Source organism: Sabethes cyaneus, chromosome 1 (genome assembly GCF_943734655.1).
Source record: "Sabethes cyaneus chromosome 1, idSabCyanKW18_F2, whole genome shotgun sequence".
Taxonomy (NCBI): Eukaryota; Metazoa; Arthropoda; class Insecta; order Diptera; family Culicidae; genus Sabethes; species Sabethes cyaneus.
Window position 1 is genome coordinate 44,276,732 of NC_071353.1, and position 20,646 is coordinate 44,297,377.

The 20,646-nt window shown below is 39.3% G+C and overlaps 1 protein-coding gene across 1 annotated transcript; it reads right to left on the reverse strand.

Moving 5' to 3' along the window:
- Positions 1-3,313: 3,313 nt before the first annotated feature.
- On the reverse strand, positions 3,314-13,234 carry LOC128732722 (uncharacterized). Its single transcript, XM_053826042.1, has 2 exons — positions 12,799-13,234; positions 3,314-3,636 (listed from the first exon to the last, which is right to left on the reverse strand). Exons 1-2 carry the CDS (start codon positions 13,232-13,234, stop codon positions 3,314-3,316), a joined length of 759 nt encoding a protein of 252 aa, XP_053682017.1.
- Between the last annotated feature and the right edge of the window lie 7,412 nt (positions 13,235-20,646).

A 20,646-nucleotide genomic window follows, 5' to 3' on the forward strand; every position in this document is an offset into this window, starting at 1 on the left:
TGATCATTTTGCCCCCATAGTGAAGTGTTCATTTTACCCCCAAAACACCAATTGTTTTCAAAGGTTTATTATAAACAAACAGTTGATAAAAATATTTGGAATTTTTGACGGATCCGCAGGATAGTGATAAGCAAACAACACTAAATAATACCAACAGTCGAAATTTAATTTGTTTCGCCAAAATAGTTTATTTCGTAATAGTGTAAATTACCATCGGCGTCAGATTTCAGCAAAAATTTTTCACTTTTTCAATTTTTCTCACAATAGAAAGCTTATGATCACTACATCTTGAAATACTTCTAGGAGAAGATACCTATTGACCAGGAAAAGATTTTGATCGGTTTATTGGGAATTTGGCAATCTGTTCATTTTACCCCCCCCCCCCCCCCCCTTCTGTTCATTTTACCCACAGTTCCCCTAAGTAATGCACTACAATAATATTTATGGGTTACGCACTACGGTTAGTGCGATTGGGTAACATACCTTGGAAGCAACGATATTTAATTGCGACTTTAGTTCACGGGGAAATTTCACTTTACTGCGTCCAACTTTAGCGCACTATTTTTTACTTTTCGCTGACTAATCCTCCTTTGAGTGTTTTTTTACGAGTAGGAGAGTGTTTATATTTATATACAGTGAGCTGTCATACCGTTGTACTTGCTTGCAACGGAAAGGTGTGTTGTTCACTTTTTCACCACGACGAGGGGATCTTCACCATTGATTCAGTGAATCAGCCCAAGAATCAGTCCACCGTTATCCAGGACGGGTGTATCAACTGGTGCCATCTGTTTTACTGCCCTATACAATAGAAGGGATGACCATTTATTTCATCGTTTCACCTCCACCCTCAGCTAACATTAAACTCCGGGCCAATTTGGTTTATTGACTAATGTTATAATTAGTTAAAAGTAAATATTGCTAGCAAAATTCATACAGCTTCCATTTTCTACGCTGCCAGAGTAATTTCCCAGAGCGACAAACAACGGGAATGGTTTTGCAAAATGTGTCATAAGCTACTTACTGTGCCGGGGGATAATTTCCGATTGATTTGCGGCCATCGGACCCAGCACAGTGTGTGATTATAAATAATTTAGTTTTCCGGTAATAACCGAATTTTCACCTGCCAATTCATGCCGGCTGTAATTAGCACGCCGAAGTCATAAATATCCAATTTTTTTTGTCGAGAAAACGAAAACGTAAACAATAAATAGGAAAGCCGAAAAAGAGATTAATGCAATGCTGTTTTCCAAACTGCTTCGGTAAGTGCTACTGATGGTTGTTTTATCTTGTTTTTTTTTGCTTCTCGGTTCGATGGTTCACTTTTCAGACGAGTAGTGGCAATCGACGGGGTAGCCCAATTTCTTACCCATAAACCCGTTAACTGGCACTTCTTTTCATCTGACCGGAGAGGTAATATTAAAAAAAAATAATTTAATTCTTGCTTCTCCGAAACGGAATCGCAGATACGGCAGAGACAGTACCGTGAGTCGACGAAGTGCCCTGAAGAGGCAATTTATCTGTTTAGGCATGTGCACAAGCATGTTAGCAGCCACTCAAGCTCACGCGAGGGGCGCATTAGCGAAAGAAGATCTAATCGATACACTTGAAGACTCAGGCAGCACCGGTTCGCCTTCGATTCGGCAGAGCGGCTTCCTCGACGGATTCATGCGGGAACCTACGACGAGCGATCATTAGAGGCAGTAACGATGGGTGATTTATCAAAAAAATGCACTGTGCGAAAGGGGAGCACGGAAAATTTTCGGACTACTGAGAGGCAATTAAAGCGGATGGTTAATTTTTGAGATTTCCTGTGGGGAAACTCTGCGCTTGATTCGCGTTTATTCGGTCTCTCGATTTTGCAACAAGTTTTCTTCAAGTTCGTTCTATCTAACAATACAACTTATATAAATTATCAACAAGAATAGGTACCACCGATTGAAGAGGTGGTTGCGTGTGCGGTTTGCGAGGTCCGCACGCTCGTTATCTCTCATTTTGCCTTAGTATTCTTATTCGTCTTCAACAAACATAAAAAAAAACATATTTTGCGTTAATTTAACATACTTATTTCAGCTGGTGACTCCTTTCGGAAAATAACAGCAAACAAACAGTTAGAGGGGTAACAGATACCGGCACAGATTAGTTGTAGGTGAAACAGTTACGGCTTTAACTTCTTAGATAATTAAGATTAAGTAGAGGATAAGATACTAGAAATAAACGGAGGACACCTCTGGAAGGTCCTATGAGGACTGAAAATGACTGTTGGTTTTGACAGCTGGTTGCATTGTAGCCGCGAAGCGATTATAGAGAGACGGTTAACCGAAATGAGGGTTCAGCATACTTTTGATGGGGCAATCCGTACGGAAGAAGAAAAGCTTCGCGCCATAAAATGCGGTTTCGTGTCAAAAAAACGTACTAGTTTTCTTTGTGTAGATTAATGGAATAATGGTGAAGAGAAGAAATAGCATTCCATGACGAGGGTGGAAGGGCAGAAGAAGGAAGAGAAAAGTATAGGTTTCAGAAGTTAGTTGGATGCCTTTGAAGTTTCGCGATTAGTTGGTAATTTTTGCTCTCGTCGCTGCCTAGAGTGCAATGAGCGATGGCGACTTGATGTGGTGGGAAAGTTTAGCGCAGGGACAGGTGAGAAAAAAATAGGTGAGTAGATATCGCATGAGTTGAAGCACCTTAGAATAAATCACAACATGCATGAGAGCGGTAAAAAAGTCATAGACAGAAACAAAGAAAGGTTAAAATATATTGCTACTTTTGAAAGGCGAAATAACGATTGTATGTAGATTCGGAGCAGGTTGAGTATGAAAGGGCAATGCAATGTAAGGTACAGGTGGGATGGGAAAGTTAGACAATGGTTCACTTGCAAAGGAAAATCCATGGAAAATGCGAAAATTGTTAGATTTCTATCAGTTGAAAGTTGAAAGAACTTACAGTCGGGAGGGGTGAAAGGAAAGTTCCAAGCGAGACGTGTGAAGGGGGCGAAAAAGCCTTATTGAGACATGTTGTATCGTTCGCAGAGGTGGGACAAGGATCGGAGCTTCAGCTGATTGTTAAGTTGCTGCCTGCTTTTCTAATAATTTAAATAAATAAATAAATAAATAAATTATCTCTTTTTAGTCATTCGGCAGTGAAAGGTTTGGCTGATCCGGCGAGCAGATTTTCCCGGTGTGTTCCGGTTTCCTGGTTTCACGAACGGTAATAGTAGTCAACAAACAACAAATCTCGGGAACTTTTTCATATCCGGAGCGTAGTTGGTGAGTAGTGTTTCTATCTGGGGATGAGTGTGCTAGCTAGGATGTTCACCTTACGCTTGATTCTTTGCGTATGAGTTGTAGGCCAAGTTCTGTGCAGCGGCCGAGGCAGCAAGATCGGCCGACCGCCGGTCCCAACCGCCACCACCGTGGCCGGATCCACCGCTTGACCAGCCACCGCCGCCTCCCTGCTGTTTGCTGGCGACCAGTTTCTTGAGTCCAATGATACCGGCCAGCAGCAGGGCAATCTTCGATACAATCAGAGCCTTACCGGCGAGCAGATACAGTCCAGCGATAGCCACCGGAACCATGGCGGCCATCTTCATCATGAAGCCCATGATCATCATGCTCATCATCTTCTTCATCTTGCCACGACCTGCAGAGGAAAAAGAAATGATGGAAAATGACAGTTATTTCGATTGTTAGCCATAGTTGTGGTATCGGCAGGTTAGAAAGTAAATCAGGCCGAAACTCAGTGCGGGAAATGGTATGTTAGTTGTACTAGTGAAAATCTGTGTTACCCAGATTCATATCTCAAAAATTATTTAGCACCGTCGATTGATATCGTACTTATTACAGGTCGGTTCTGGTTATGAAAATTTCATGAAAAGCACTAACTAAGTTTAATTCGAGAGATTAAAACACTTATTAAATCAAACAGAATTTAAAATTCTTTAACACACACAACATGAGCTGTTATATTTTGTTAAAATGTCTTATTTTGTTACAGTTTTTGTCAAGTGTTCTGCATCAACTGATACAGGTGGAAGATTTGTTTAAACATAACCTGTTTTCTCATATTATTTATTGCCTTTAATGTGGAGAAAAACCATGTTGTAAGCAAAAAATAGAACAATATTTGTGCTGACAAATTGAATTTGAATTTAAATTTAAAGTAGATTTTTTACGTCCACTTTTTTGTGTCTGAAATTTAAATGAACGTACTCCATTTTTACGTCCAAAATTTGAATTAACGTCCTTTATTACGTTCCTCTAGTGGTTTGCATGATCAATTTCATAAAACCGCTAATAAAAATATGAGCTCCACTAGAACCTTCCAACGACCGTTATAAAACTGTATTTGAACAAGTGGTCTACTCTTCAAAAAGATTTCATAACCTCTTTAAAAATCAGGTTATAAGCTCAAGTAGTTTTATCACGCTCTGTAAAAAGCAACAATAAAACCGATTGTGCTTTTCGCTGCTAGACAGCCACCACCATAACGTAATGAAGCTTTTCGCTTTGTTCTATAAAGTATATAGCTTACTCTGGTAGAATAGGAAGCTAAATCAATCATCTAGCTTTGTTAACCTGAAAATATACATTCGAGAGTAGAAAAGCTAAAGTTGTACTATCAAATTATCCTGATCGATTTGTTTTGGTTGGTTTGTTTTATAGGGACCATAACAAAATATCCGATAGAATAAATAATAAATTTTCAGCAGATTCCAGAGTTGTGGAGCATATGCGCATTAAATTTTGTCGGGCTTATTGGAATTATAGGAGGATATTACCAACGCGCTATCGTAATTCTGGAATTTTTGAAAATCAGTTTATTTAAACATAATAAATACATTCAATTAGTCAATCTTAATTTCTAACCAAATCATTCTAGTGGCTTTTTCTGACATGAAAACCGATTGTTAATAACTTTCTTTCTGGCATTCACACTTTGCTTTGATGAACATGGTTTACCTTCCAGCGTATTTTTAAAAAACGATGAAGCTTCTACCGTTAACCGAAAATGTGATTTGTTTGCTGAATACTGAAATAATGCTCGGGAGTTTTCAGCCATGAATCAGCCTCATCGGAAAATATTGAAGCAGCATTACGTTTTGTTTCGAGTGACGAGATTGCAGCTCAAACATTTACGGTTACTGAAGTTGAAGTTGCTGAAGCCGTTGGTAGAATTAAACAATGCTATTGCCCTGGGCCGGATGGCATTCCTGTCGTGCTGTTGAAAAAATGCTGTGAGACTTTGAAATCGCCAATCGCTTCATTGCTCAGTCTCTCTATGCAATGCCATCAATTTCCTCGGAACTGGAAGACCTCCTTTATGTTTCCTATTTTTAAAAAAGGAGACAGGCGTAATGTCGAACACTACCGCGGAATTACTTCTCTGTGTGCTTGCTCGAAGGTTTTGGAGGCAATTGTTTATAAGCATTTCTTGTTCCATTCCAAGAACTATATATCTACGTCGCAGCGTGGCTTTTTTCCTGGTAGATCAGTATCAACTAATCTGTTGGAGTTTACCTCTGTATGGTTACGTGCAATGGACCAGCGTCATCAGGTTGACGCAATTTACACAGACTTGAAGGCAGCTTTTGATCGCGTCGACCACGGAATTTTACTCGCTAAACTCAACAAATTGGGTGTTGTTTTGAATCCTATTTACGAGACCGCAGAATGGCTGTTAAATTGCATCACTGTCATGTTGGTTCTTAAACTGGAGTACCTCAGGGCAGCACTTTAGGACCGCTATTGTTTTCTTTGTTTGTGAACGACATTTCTCGTCTATTATCACCGGGTGCGAGATTACTATACGCGGATGATACCAAAATCTACATAATTGTTTGTAACAACGATGATTGCCTGTCACCTCAAGAATTGATCAACCGATTTGCAGAGTGGTGCGATTGCAATTGTATGACTATAAGCATTCCAAAATGTGCCGTTATCAGTTTCTCGATAAAAACATACGTTGTTGTATGATTACCGCATTAATGGTCAAATTCTACAACGTAGTGATAGTGTTACCGATCTTAGGGTTGTTTTGGATAAACAATTAACGTGTAGGCTTCACTCTGAACTGATCATCAACAAAGCATCACGACAGCTAGGAACGATACTTAGGATTGGTAACGAGTTTCAGGACCCTGGAACATTACGCACTTTATATTGCTCGCTGGTACGCTCGATTTTGAAAACAAGCTGCGCTGTTTGTTAGGGACCCCCATTTTGAGAGTTGGTCTCTTCGTATTGAAAGAATCCAGAAACGTTTTGTCCTTGGAGGAATCCTGAAAATCTGCCGCCGTACGAGAACTTATGCCTTTTAATTGCTTCGCTTCAGCAACGACGGAAAGATATCGGCTAATACGGCACACAAAATACTAGTGGGGATCCATTTGATTACAGAACTTTTACGATCAACTAACGTCCGTGTTCATATATTTTAGGTATTGAAACGTACTTTCCGAGATAGAGAAGGGTTGCTAGTAGCAGGTTTCGTTTATTTTGCAACCAATTGCGAAGCATAGAATCGCTAATATATTTGGTTGTGTGGAATTTGCTATGATCAAGTTTCTACTACGTAAATTCAGGTCACAATGAATATAATTATTATTAGCATATTTTTGGCGCTCTGTGATCGTTGATTTAAAAGCGAAAATAGCTAGTACATTTCATGCTCAATTATTGAGGTTAGCATCACTGCACATCCATGCTCGGTGCCTTGGTTACATGTCAACAAACGACTGCCGTGAAATCGCGAGTGCAATCGAAATTAATTGAAATATTCATAGAGATAAGTTTGACCTAATTTTTATTGTACGATGTTGATTTCCTATGACTATGGGAATATGTTGGTAAGTAAAAAGGGGAAGGGAATGGAGATATTGGGTGCCATACTGACTGATATAAATTTTATAGTAGTTGTAGTAGCGGTTGCGTAGATTTGACAGATTATCTGTCAAATTGTATGGGTGAACTGTCAGATTAACGCAAACGCAACCGCAAAGTACCAATTCTGCGCGGGCCTTAAGCCTCTTTACTTTATCCGGCCAAAGTCGGGACAAGCTATTCACAAACATATACCAAAAACACTCCACCAAGAAGACTGGCAACTCTGCCAAAAGTCGAGAGACAGTGACAGCAATGCAACCTGCTGAATTAAAGTTCAGCTAACACATACTAGTGTGTGTAAATTAGAATATGGATATACACAAACACGTATGCAATGTATTGTTAAGCTCGCACATATCTCTTTCCATCTCGTGCTATATAGGTCTGTCGAATAAAAGTAGAAGATCAAGTTCCGAATGCGGAATGTAAATGTAGCACCAAGGCTTTGCTTCAAATTTAGATAAATTAGTTATGCACTACAATTTTATATCTTTTTCACAACTTGTTCCGCATTCGGTTATTAGAAATAACCTGGTTTATCGATTCGCTAAACATCAATAAACGATCAGTTGCATATCAAAGTTGCTCCATATCAATAAATTTTCAAAGAGCTTTCAGTTTTCGCCATTTTAATAAACTTATAGCGAAGTAAACAATTGAAAAATCGATCTAAAAGTGTAGACCACAGATAACAACCTCTGTTGACGACGGTGGCAAATAGTTTTTGTGTATGTGCCATCATTTTAACATCACTACCAGACTGATGGTTGCTATCACCAACACTCATTAGCAATAGTAACTCGCTTGGCATAAGAGATGGCGTTAGTAGTATCGTTCTTTGCTGTGTATACGTCCAAGCTGAAGTTCAGTAGTTTTCGTTACAATGCAACCGGAATAGTTTACCATCCTACGTATTCTTCAGTTGCTGATACAATTCTTGAATAAGTCGGAGTGCCCTGGTAAAGAAATCAAGTCGTATTTCGAGTTGTTCGAAGTCGTAATTCGCTGTGGGTCAGCATCAGCATGTTTATATTTACAAGCAGTGCTTAGAAATCTCGTATTCAATATATGCAATACGCCTGAATTGATGCTCATGCTTTGCTGTTTCTTGCCCAGATGAAATGAACTCAGCATTGCCATCCTGAAACCGACGATTCGAGCGAATCACTTGCGTTCATGTACGTGTTTTCTCTACATTCATTCACACTCGATAATAGTGAATGAATTCAAATGTGAATCATTCATTTATTTTGAACTGCTGACAACGGCAAATGAAACTACGATGAACGTAAACTTTGTTCCGAAGTATTAATTAATTTCCTTCAATCAGGTTTTGGTTGATTTTCAAAAGTAGCCAGTTCAAACAACCTAACTTAAAGACCTAAAATATCACTTAAGAGCAAGAGATTTGATTGATAGATTAGATGAGCAATCAATCAGCACTGCAATTAAAAAATGAATTGTATTGAAAGGTAGAAAACGGAGAATGATAAACACTGTCAGCAGCTCAGTAGTCATGTACATAGGCTGACAGATAAAAGAATAGTACCGTATGCGCTAAATGCGTTTTGTATTCAGCTTAATTCAGAGCTGTCAATTTTTTGAGTACTGTTTACAAGTTTAGCTATGTGACATATTTTATCCATACTAATATAGCATTCAAATAAACGAATATCAAACAAATTTTAAACCAACACGTGAGATGTACAGTACAGTGGTTTTCGCACTGACATAAAACCACTTAACCACATCCCCTTGAAGTATTACAGAAATTAATTATTGGTGGTGGACTATCCACATTACAGAGACTATAGATTACAGAGGCGCCGAGACACTCAAATACAGCTAAATTTTGAACGAAAGCAGAGAGTTACCTGTATTTATGATGGAACTCTCCGTTTTGTTTTAAAATTTAGCCGATTTTGAGTGTCTCGGCGCTTCTGTAATTTATACTCTCTGTAATCCACATATTACGAGCTATAATGGTGGATGACGCGGATGGCATAATCGATGTTCGCAATGTTAGAACAGTACCTTTTACATCTTTGTTTACGATAATCATATCTTTCCCGCACGACCCTTTTGTTTTGTTTTGTGAACGTGCGGAAAGAAAATAATTAACGCATCCGAAAATGTTAGAAATGCGTCAAATATTACAAACATGGATTATGCGGTCCATCATTATGGCTCATAAAAATAACCATTATTTGTAAAGTAAGGCACATTTTTGTACTACAATGTGTTATGGTTGATATGAATTATGCAATACGATTATTGGCATTGACAACTGTAAAACAGGTTTTAGAGGCTGCTCGTACTAATAGAAAATCTCGTTACGAACTGTCAGTGTGTGCGTGATGAGAAAAGCAAAAATATTTCCCTCACTTCTTTTCCCACACAAACCACTCACTAGTATCAGCACCCCAATGTGATATATACAGTGTGACCCATATGTTTTCGAACAAAAACAAAATCATATATTTTTGTAAATAAAGGCTGAATTTCTAATTTTACTTTTAGAAGTTGTTTACCCATAGATACTGAACGTAACAAACAATCATTACTCTATTGAATTGCCTTTTGCCTGGATAACACGCTTCAAACGCTTTTTAAAGTCGTTGCATGCGGCACCTACTACTTCCATCGGAATATCATCCCATACCTTTTTGATAACTAACTTAAATTCATCCAAATTATGATACAATCTTATAATATTTGAGCTTCTGCTGCATGTACCACATTTACAAAAATCCAATTGGTTCAAAACAGGAGAACTTGGAGGCCATTCCTTTTTCGATATGAAATCCGTCGGATTGGCTTTGCACCACATCTTCACAAGATTGGCAGTGTGGCTGGAGTTCCATCCTGTTGAAAGCCGTAATCTTCTTCACCCTACATTTCCCGAACGTAAGGTATCAAATTTTGTTCTAATACCATTTCCAAATAGTATTTTACATTAACTTTCACATCATTTTCAATAAATACAAGAGGAAGTTTCCCTTTCTTTGAAGTACATCCCCATACCGTGACCGCTGATGAATTTTGGTTTCGTGGTACATTCCGTTTGTGCTTTGGAGCGTCCATGATGGAAAACGACCACAACCCTGAGCCTGATGCGGTATTTGAAGAACAAACAACTTCTCATCAGAATAGATCACTTCTGAAACACCGTGCCGACAGAGCAGCAGTTTGCATCTTTCCTGCCGCTTTTGTTTTGTCGCTTCTGTTAATTCATGGATTTTGCGTTTTTCGAATGGTTTCATGTGCAGATCCATTTTCAAAATTTGACGAAGAGTCTTCTTTTTGATATTCAGCTGAACTGCCATTTTCCGTGTGGACCGGTCACAAATGCGACGAATTCGTTCTCGAACAAACTTTTGGACCTCTGCAATTCTAATACTTCGTTTTCTTCCGTTTTTTTAACGGTTTTTATTTGATCCCGTCTCGACAAATCTTTTTAGTGTATAGTATAAAAATCCTCTTTTTAAGCCGTGATGTTTAAGGTCACGAAAAATAATGCCGCATGAGCACCGTTTAACAATTTATTTATTATCAACGACCATAACTCAAACTCTGGTACGAGCACATCGAACGAGACACAATACGAAAATGAAATTACGTCAAGCAAGACTTAAGTCATGATGCCACACACACACATGGTCTTAGTTTGATTGTATTAATTGTATATGCCGGTGCAAGCAAAAATGATTTTTGTTCGAATATATATGTGTCACACTGTACAGGTGTGGCGATGTTGGTTAAGAAGTGTTAGTGCAATGAAGCAATTTCATCATGGTGTGGATGGAATCGTAAACCGACCAATCACCGATCAAACGGGACATCAAACTCCAAAAACAAGCGTCCGATTGTTCGACGCAGTTTATTTTTGTAGTTTAACGTCGTTTTCTGATTTTTCGCTACTAATATCATAAAATGTCTTCGTCTTCTACACTTTTTTAAACCTCATTTTCAGCACCCTAGCAATATAGTTGTCAAAGAATAGTTCAAATGACTGCTTTATGACTAATACAAGTCATGAATAAATTATCTAACTAGATGTGGTAGAAGGGTATTACTTGGGCAATACCATAATCGTGGATTATAATCGCCATAATAGAAATTACTGATAGCGAATTTATAAATTAACCTCGCACATGTCGATTAGTACTCAATTTTAAACGAACTACCAAAGTATACATAAATTAACCAAGTGTTCATCCCGGTTAAACTGACAGCATTCAGTTTTAAGCGCAGGTAAAAACTATTTAGCATTACGGTTTATGGGTCGATATGTCAAACTGCGTTTATCGTTCATGAATTTCGGCTTCGAGTTAGCACGAAACCAGGGTTATTTATGAATTTACTATTAATTACGTGTCAAGTTTTCTTTCAAAGCAAATCTGTTTTCTAATGAAAACAAACCACCAACACATTCGCCCATCTCTATATGAAAATACGTTATTGTGATGGTGTATCATTAGACATGCTGAAGTTTGTGCATAAAAGTTTGTTTTTGTTGGGTATTTTACGTTATTACTTTTAATGAATATGGATGTCTCGGCTCTCAGTTGGGATTGAGGTAAGTGTCAACAGGATCGTAGCCACGCAATTGTCCAATACTCTAACAACAGGCTGCGAAGTTTGTCGAATAAAAACACAGAAGGTCAAGTTCCGAAAGCGGAATGCTATAGCAACAGGCTTTGCTTTGCGTTGGATGTCTCGGACAGATTAAGTTTAAATATGAAGAATTTGGGCTTATAAATTCAGATTATAAAGTCAAAGCAGGGCTCATTTCTCCTTAAGATGTTTTCATTCAAACAGTCAAAAGAAAAATTTGAAAATTTGTATTACTTTTAAAAATCTTTTCAATCATTGGTAATTATGTATTAAATTGAAGTAAGTTGAATTTAGGACACAACGAAAAACAAATTATTTATACTTCTAACGTAGGAATCCCACGTTTGCTGCCCAAGGGTTCGGAGTAACTTCCCTTCATTAGTTGAGCTCAGCTTTTAAGAAGCCTTTAGAGAAGATCAACTGTCTATGACGACACGTTTACTGTTATTTTCAAATTCAAACTATAGAAGTAGGTTTATTGCTGTGTGAAAGGTTTTCAACATTTGACAACTCAGATTCGAACATCGATTAAATAAGTATTCAACAGTTCAGTATGGGTTGCACTTAAATTATTATTTTCAAACAGTAACAACAATTTTTAATTCTGCGTTTTAAAACCAGAAATCGAAATAAGTTTGCAATAATATTACTGTTATACCTAGATAATTGCCCGAAAGAAAATAAAAATAAAATAATTTATTAAAACCACAGTAAAAAGTAGTGTATATTTGAGTTTAAAAATGCCACTACGCCCAAACACCTTTGCGATGAACTCATCGATTTTACTCTTAGAACAATCGAAAATCGAATTCGTTGCATAAGCTTATACTTTATCACAAATAATTCGGGATTCTTATTGTGAAACAGGAAAAAATCAACTGTTTCCATACTGAAATTAGTATCTTCATCCGATTCTTGCAACGAGTAAAATGCAATATCTTGAACTAGCTGTGAAATGCCTTCTCACAGAGACTGTTTACTGTTAGGCCATAAACCTTTTCTACGCACTTCCACGTTTATGCCGTACTCTTCCATCTTTAGTTTCGTCGATTATAGAACACAACATAGTGATCACAAACCTGTACGATCTATCACAAAAATTTCAACATAATTGTAATCATTCAACGTTTGATCATGTTGTTTATAAAACTGTCTCTTCCATGCCAATAAGCATGATATGATGCACTTGTCACACAAAGCTATACGACTTAGTCCAACCGAATTAGAATCAACATTTACTTCGGTTCGCTTAAAGTTCACACTTTCAGTTCGTTATCAAACATCAATTCACGGAACGCACCTTCTTCCAGCCCGCGGCCAAGTTCGTCGCTTGACAGCTTGGGCAGACTGATCTGGATCGTCCGGCTGCTGAATACTCCGGCAATCTTGTCCAACAGAATGTTGGTCAGTGCTTCGTCGCGTGCCTCCAGCCCCCGTGGCAGGCTCTGTTCCAGTTCCGTTTCCGTCAATGGTTTGCTGTCCTGCAGAGTGACAGCGCGCTCGTTCCGGACAACCTTCATGTCGCCAAGGGTAATCGATTCAACGCGGCTTAAACGATCGATGAAGGTGATGGCGCGTTTTTTCAGGCATGGTGTGAATCCTGTTTCAGCCTTCGAGCACTCGTCATACACTCGTACGATGGCACGTATTCCTTGGCTTTGATAATCCTCGGTGGCACCTAGCACCACCGCACTGAGCACCACAACGGCACACACAGATCGTAACACCGGATGCATGTTTAGCTTGTTGTAAACTTTTTTTTGTATCAAAACTAAAAGTCCTTTTTAGGAGGCTAATTTTCACACGCCTCGAAACACAAAACACGTTTGCCGCAGTTGCGCCCACGTTGAGAAGGATTCTTCTTTGCTGGAAGCACACCGGTTCACAGTCGCAAGATCACTGATGCTGGGTTCAAAAAACAACGTCATATTTATATGAGGCGAACGTTAGTTTTTCGTTTTCCACCGCACGCGGCAGTACAAAATCTCGCGCCCGCGACAAACCGTTCGCGCGCTTCCAGCGGGCCGCGCACGGGAAGAGCGAGAGAGCACGAAAACACGAGACAGCAGAAAAGCCGCGAAAAGCCAACCGGCGAGAGTCGACTTTTTCCGCCTTTTTGCCGATAAACAACCACAGGCTCTCTTTCTAGCATCGCGCCGCTTGTGGCAGACGGGAGGTCGGGAACGATGAGATGCACTTGCTTTTCCCAACCCACCACCTGCGATACGACGGGAGTAAACTTTTCGCACTTTTCGCTTTCGGTGGCGACTGGTCGGGTTGACACGACGATGCACTGTGTTGCAATAACGGACATGACCACGTTATTGCTATTTTGAGATCAATTATTGGTATTGCTTTTGGTTACATAAAGAATCGATGACGCATAAAATAATCATAAACATTTCAGTATATTGAGAACGAGTAAACGTTAGGCAATTTTATTTCCTCAATTTCTCTAGATTCGACAATAAAATCACTTGAATCACTTTATCCAATTACAGCTGTGATAGCATCGCGTTAAAGTACTACGTGTTAAAATCATTGAAATGTGTGTAAAATAAAACCTGACAGGCATGGACCGATTCTTTGATATCATTTTAGTTACTTTTTTTATATATACAAATGTGTTATGCAAAAATGTAATAAAAATTGTGGTTTCTAGTAGCAAATGCAATAAAAAGTTTTTTTCCACATACAAATTTCAAACCTAACGCCGAACACTGCACTGCAGTAGATCGCTGTTTCAGATGTTTTTTATAACTACTACTACAGTGTATATTCCAAATAAAAAAATATTTCTAACATAAGGTCCTCCGGGGCAAGTGGGAGCTAAAAATAGCATAGTGAGGGTTTATTCGACTTTGTAATCTCACTTATAACTATTTTAAAAATCTTGAAGCACAGAAACTTCAGTGGTATCAGGGATGGCACAATCACTTTGACTCAATTCACATTCATTTGACAGTACCGTCTTAGTTATGCAGATTTGAAAAAGTTGTATATGGGACGATTGAAGAACTGGTTATTATCTACAACTTTCTTTTGAATAAAGTATTGCTGTATCTTTTGTATTTACGGTGCTACAATGCTAGTACCTCTCTAGTGACTAAGTGAACGTTCATTTAGGCACCAATGAGTTACTAGCATTGTAGCGCCGTAACTACAAAAGAAGCAGAGCTTTATTCAGCAAAATTGTAGATAATAACTAATTGTACAAATGTCCCATATAAAACTTAATCAAATTTCGCTTGGCTAAGACGGTACTGTCAAAGAATGTGAATTGAGTCAAAGTGTTCTTGCCATCCCTGAGTGGTATCACTTCAAAAGTTTTATGACAAAAAGGGACTACCTACTTACATGAAATGAATCTAAGGAGAATTTACAAAATCATGACCGAAGGTCTCATATGCCTCATTTACCGGGGCAATTTTTTAGCGATCGTTCGTGTTGGCAGTCGTGGTGGAGACATCTACAAACATTATGTTTTATTTGTTTATTTATTTACTAGCTAACCCGACAAACTTCGTATTGCCACAAATTAACCTGTGTTGTACATAAATCATGAATCTCGGATGATCTTTGTCACAATCTCGAGTTTTGCAAGTTTCTGAGGAGTTCAACCTTAGATGATTCATTTTGGCAGCTACGTAACTACGAAAGCATCCTAGGTAACCAATAAGCATCACCAATGCTATAAAAATGCAAGCCAATCAGCATTTAAGTCGCCTTGAATGCTACTTAAATGCTATTTTGGCAAAATATACAGCTACTTTACTGCTAACCTTCTTATAGTGCTGACAATGCTAATTTACAGCTAATTACCGACACGAAGAGTTTGAATACAATTTTTAATGCCAATTTTCAACACTTATGCAGTCAAATTTATTGGTTATTGGTATGGGTATGGGTAGTTTAATATACAAATTTGCAATTTTTCCTCACAGTAAAGTAGAAACCAACTCTCCTCATTGCTTAGGCAGCAAGCGAATAGCGATATTCGCCGTGATTGTACAACATTTCGCCGAATATAATTTCGCGAAAACCCTTAAACGTAATGTACCATTCCACGGAAAACTTTTTCGTGGAAAGTACCATTTCGCAGGGGTGATCCTCTCCTTACTCGCTCGTTGTTATTCTGTTTTATTTGTATGAGCGTCCATATCCCCCTACCACAGGAGTGAGAGGTCTCTAACCATCATAAAAAAAATTCAAGACTCCAAATCCCCCACATGCAAAATATGGTTCCATTTGGTTGATTAGTTCTTGAGTTATGAGGAAATTTGTATTTAATTTATAAGAAAGCCCCCCCCCCCCTCCTAAACAGGGAAGGAGTCCCAATTCGTCATAGAAAAAAATCTTGCCTCCGAAAATCCCCAAATGCCACATTTGATCCCATTTGCTTGATTATTGATTTGCTAAAGTTATGAGGAAATTTGTATTTCATTTGTATGGGACTATGGGAGCCCCCTTCCTAAAAGGGGGAGGGGTCATAATTCACCATACAAAAAAGTTCTGCCTCTAACTATCATAAAAACCTTCCCTGGCCCCAAAAACCCCTACATGCAAATTTTCACGCCGATCGGTTCAGTAGTTTTCGATTCTATAAGGAACATACCGAGAGACAGACAGACAGACAGACAGACAGACAGACAGACAGACAGACAGACAGACAGACAGACAGACAGACAGACAGACAGACAGACAGACAGACAGACAGACAGACAGACAGACAGACAGACAGACAGACAGACAGACAGACAGACAGACAGACAGACAGACAGACAGACAGACAGACAGACAGACAGACAGACAGACAGACAGACAGACAGACAGACAGACAGACAGACAGACAGACAGACAGACAGACAGACAGACAGACAGACAGACAGACAGACAGACAGACAGACAGACAGACAGACAGACAGACAGACAGACAGACAGACAGACAGACAGACAGACAGACAGACAGACAGACAGACAGACAGACAGACAGACAGACAGACAGACAGACAGACAGACAGACAGACAGACAGACAGACAGACAGACAGACAGACAGACAGACAGACAGACAGACAGACAGACAGACAGACAGACAGACAGACAGACAGACAGACAGACAGACAGACAGACAGACAGACAGACAGACAGACAGACAGACAGACAGACAGACAGACAGACAGACAGACAGACAGACAGACAGACAGACAGACAGACAGACAGACAGACAGACAGACAGACAGACAGACAGACAGACAGACAGACAGACAGACAGACAGACAGACAGACAGACAGACAGACAGACAGACAGACAGACAGACAGACAGACAGACAGACAGACAGACAGACAGACAGACAGACAGACAGACAGACAGACAGACAGACAGACAGACAGACAGACAGACAGACAGACAGACAGACAGACAGACAGACAGACAGACAGACAGACAGACAGACAGACAGACAGACAGACAGACAGACAGACAGACAGACAGACAGACAGACAGACAGACAGACAGACAGACAGACAGACAGACAGACAGACAGACAGACAGACAGACAGACAGACAGACAGACAGACAGACAGACAGACAGACAGACAGACAGACAGACAGACAGACAGACAGACAGACAGACAGACAGACAGACAGACAGACAGACAGACAGACAGACAGACAGACAGACAGACAGACAGACAGACAGACAGACAGACAGACAGACAGACAGACAGACAGACAGACAGACAGACAGACAGACAGACAGACAGACAGACAGACAGACAGACAGACAGACAGACAGACAGACAGACAGACAGACAGACAGACAGACAGACAGACAGACAGACAGACAGACAGACAGACAGACAGACAGACAGACAGACAGACAGACAGACAGACAGACAGACAGACAGACAGACAGACAGACAGACAGACAGACAGACAGACAGACAGACAGACAGACAGACAGACAGACAGACAGACAGACAGACAGACAGACAGACAGACAGACAGACAGACAGACAGACAGACAGACAGACAGACAGACAGACAGACAGACAGACAGACAGACAGACAGACAGACAGACAGACAGACAGACAGACAGACAGACAGACAGACAGACAGACAGACAGACAGACAGACAGACAGACAGACAGACAGACAGACAGACAGACAGACAGACAGACAGACAGACAGACAGACAGACAGACAGACAGACAGACAGACAGACAGACAGACAGACAGACAGACAGACAGACAGACAGACAGACAGACAGACAGACAGACAGACAGACAGACAGACAGACAGACAGACAGACAGACAGACAGACAGACAGACAGACAGACAGACAGACAGACAGACAGACAGACAGACAGACAGACAGACAGACAGACAGACAGACAGACAGACAGACAGACAGACAGACAGACAGACAGACAGACAGACAGACAGACAGACAGACAGACAGACAGACAGACAGACAGACAGACAGACAGACAGACAGACAGACAGACAGACAGACAGACAGACAGACAGACAGACAGACAGACAGACAGACAGACAGACAGACAGACAGACAGACAGACAGACAGACAGACAGACAGACAGACAGACAGACAGACAGACAGACAGACAGACAGACAGACAGACAGACAGACAGACAGACAGACAGACAGACAGACAGACAGACAGACAGACAGACAGACAGACAGACAGACAGACAGACAGACAGACAGACAGACAGACAGACAGACAGACAGACAGACAGACAGACAGACAGACATAACATTTACTATACTTAGAAATCTAATAGCAAATATATCAATTTTTGTATAAGCTGGGTTGAAACTGGATGAATTTTATCTGTCAGATAGGAGCAAATGAACACAAAAAGTTCATCCAGTTCCAATCCGGATTGAATAAACAAATTCCAGGTAACTATCGCAGTTAGCCATGGCCATTCCGTAATCCGCGTTGACGGTATCTAATATTTTTATGGGTTTTGCCTGAGAAAAAGTGAGAGAGAAGTATTATTGCTTTTGTTTTCACCTTTTCCTGGATAATTCAGTGGGATAATTTTATGGGGCTTCTTGTAAGAGTGAACAAGCTACGAAAACTTTGTTGCTTTTGTCAACGCGATAAACAGTTCGATGCACTTGATCATCAATTTTAATCATTTAATATCGAATCTTCTGATGCATTTCCTAGTGGCCAGGTTGAGTCACAAACCGCTGAATTTATATTCCTATTTCACATTGGTCAATTCGAGGTTGAATGAACATAATTCCGAACTCAAAAAACAATTTTCGCTCGTTGACTACTTCTACGGATGTTCTGGATTTGTCGGAAAATCGCTTGATGGCTTCTCAATAGCACGGATTGTTTACTTTATTCGTCAAGCATTTGTAGACTACATACAATAATGTTATTACAATGTTTACTTATATACTATACATTGTTCCTATGGCTAAGTCGTAGTTTCATTTGGATTCTGGACATAGTGATGTCAATTCTTTCGCAATTTTGATTATAAAGGCGCATCATGTTATTGACTGGTCCATTTTTCGCATAATTGGTCTTATATGATTTTTCCAAAAATATTTTTCTAGTTCTAAGGTTACGACTCGGCGCATAAAAGTTTAATTGAGCAAGCAAATCTGCGGACTGGATGCGTTGAGAAATAATGTCATTGATAAAGTAAAGCATTGCTTGTTCGCGACGTTCTTTAAGTGTTTGTATATGGATGAGCATGCAGCGCGCTTCATAAGATGGTAATGGAAATACTGTCCAGTTAAGTTTTCGAAGCGCGTATAGTAGAAATTGTTTCTGAACAGATTCAATGCGTCCTTCGTGTAACGCAGTGTGTGGGTGCCATACAATATTGCAATATTCCAGAATAGGTCTTACATATGTAATGTATAAAAGTTTTATTGTGTACGGGTCTTTGAAATTATGACTGAAGCGTTTGATAAAGCCCAGCATTCTATTTGCTTTATTAATAATGGTATTGTAATGTTCTGTAAATGTTAGTTTTGAGTCTAAGATTACTCCTAGATCCCTTACAATTTTACATTTTGGTACAATATTGTTTCCTAAGTATATGTCAATAGAGGGAGTTTGAATTTTCCTGCTAAATGCTATTGAGTTACATTTTTTTACATTGAGGTTTAGTAAAGATTTGTTGCACCAAGTGTTGAATACATTGACTTCATTCTGAAATACTGCGACGTCATGGGCATTTTTTATTTCCATATATATTTTCATGTCGTCTGCATATACAAGTACTTTTGAGTGGTTAAGTATGTAGGAAATGTCATTTACGTGCAAAATGAAAAGAAGTGGCCCTAAGTGGGAACCTTGGGGAACTCCAGAGGTGACTTGAATAGGGTCCGAGAGGGCATTTTGAAAGCGAACAATTTGTTTACGTTTCGTTAAATATGATTGAAGCCATTTCAAGAGCTTCGGTTCTATTCCAATTTTGCCTAATTTGAAGATTAATAATGGTATGTCTATTCTGTCAAATGCCTTACTAAAGTCCGTGTAAATAGCTTCTACGTGGTTGCCACTGTCCATTGCATTAAGAGTAAAATATTACACCAAATAATAAGCTAGTCCCTATGGAAAGAATTTGGAAGCTATGAGAAGACTTCACAGAAATGAAAATTTACCAGATGTTCCGGAAGCTTTGGAAGACCAAGAGGGGATTTTTTCTGTCTCACCAAGCATCTGTATGATGGAAAATTATATACTTGACATCTTTCCCAAAGAAACCATGGTCGTGTTGATTCAAAATTTCGTAAAATTCGGGTATAGCCCAAATTAACTCAATTTCCGTATGCTACGTGTACTTGTATAACGCGCTTCTTATAACGCGGTCCCAATTACCCGCGTTATACAAATATCGACTGTATAGTAAAATTGTTCTTTTCATATAATTTTACGTAACTTTGTTAGTGAATATCGTGTTTTTCATTTGCGGAAATGAGAAATAGATGTTTCTGACCTTCTCGTATGGATGTGGTTTTACTGTTTTTACTCTGAAAAGGAGAATATATATTGGAAAACGTTTGTTAAGACTTCAGCATTCCTGATTTTAAACTTTAAAGTCAAAATACATTATTATAGTTTTATACAATTACATCAAACGAATC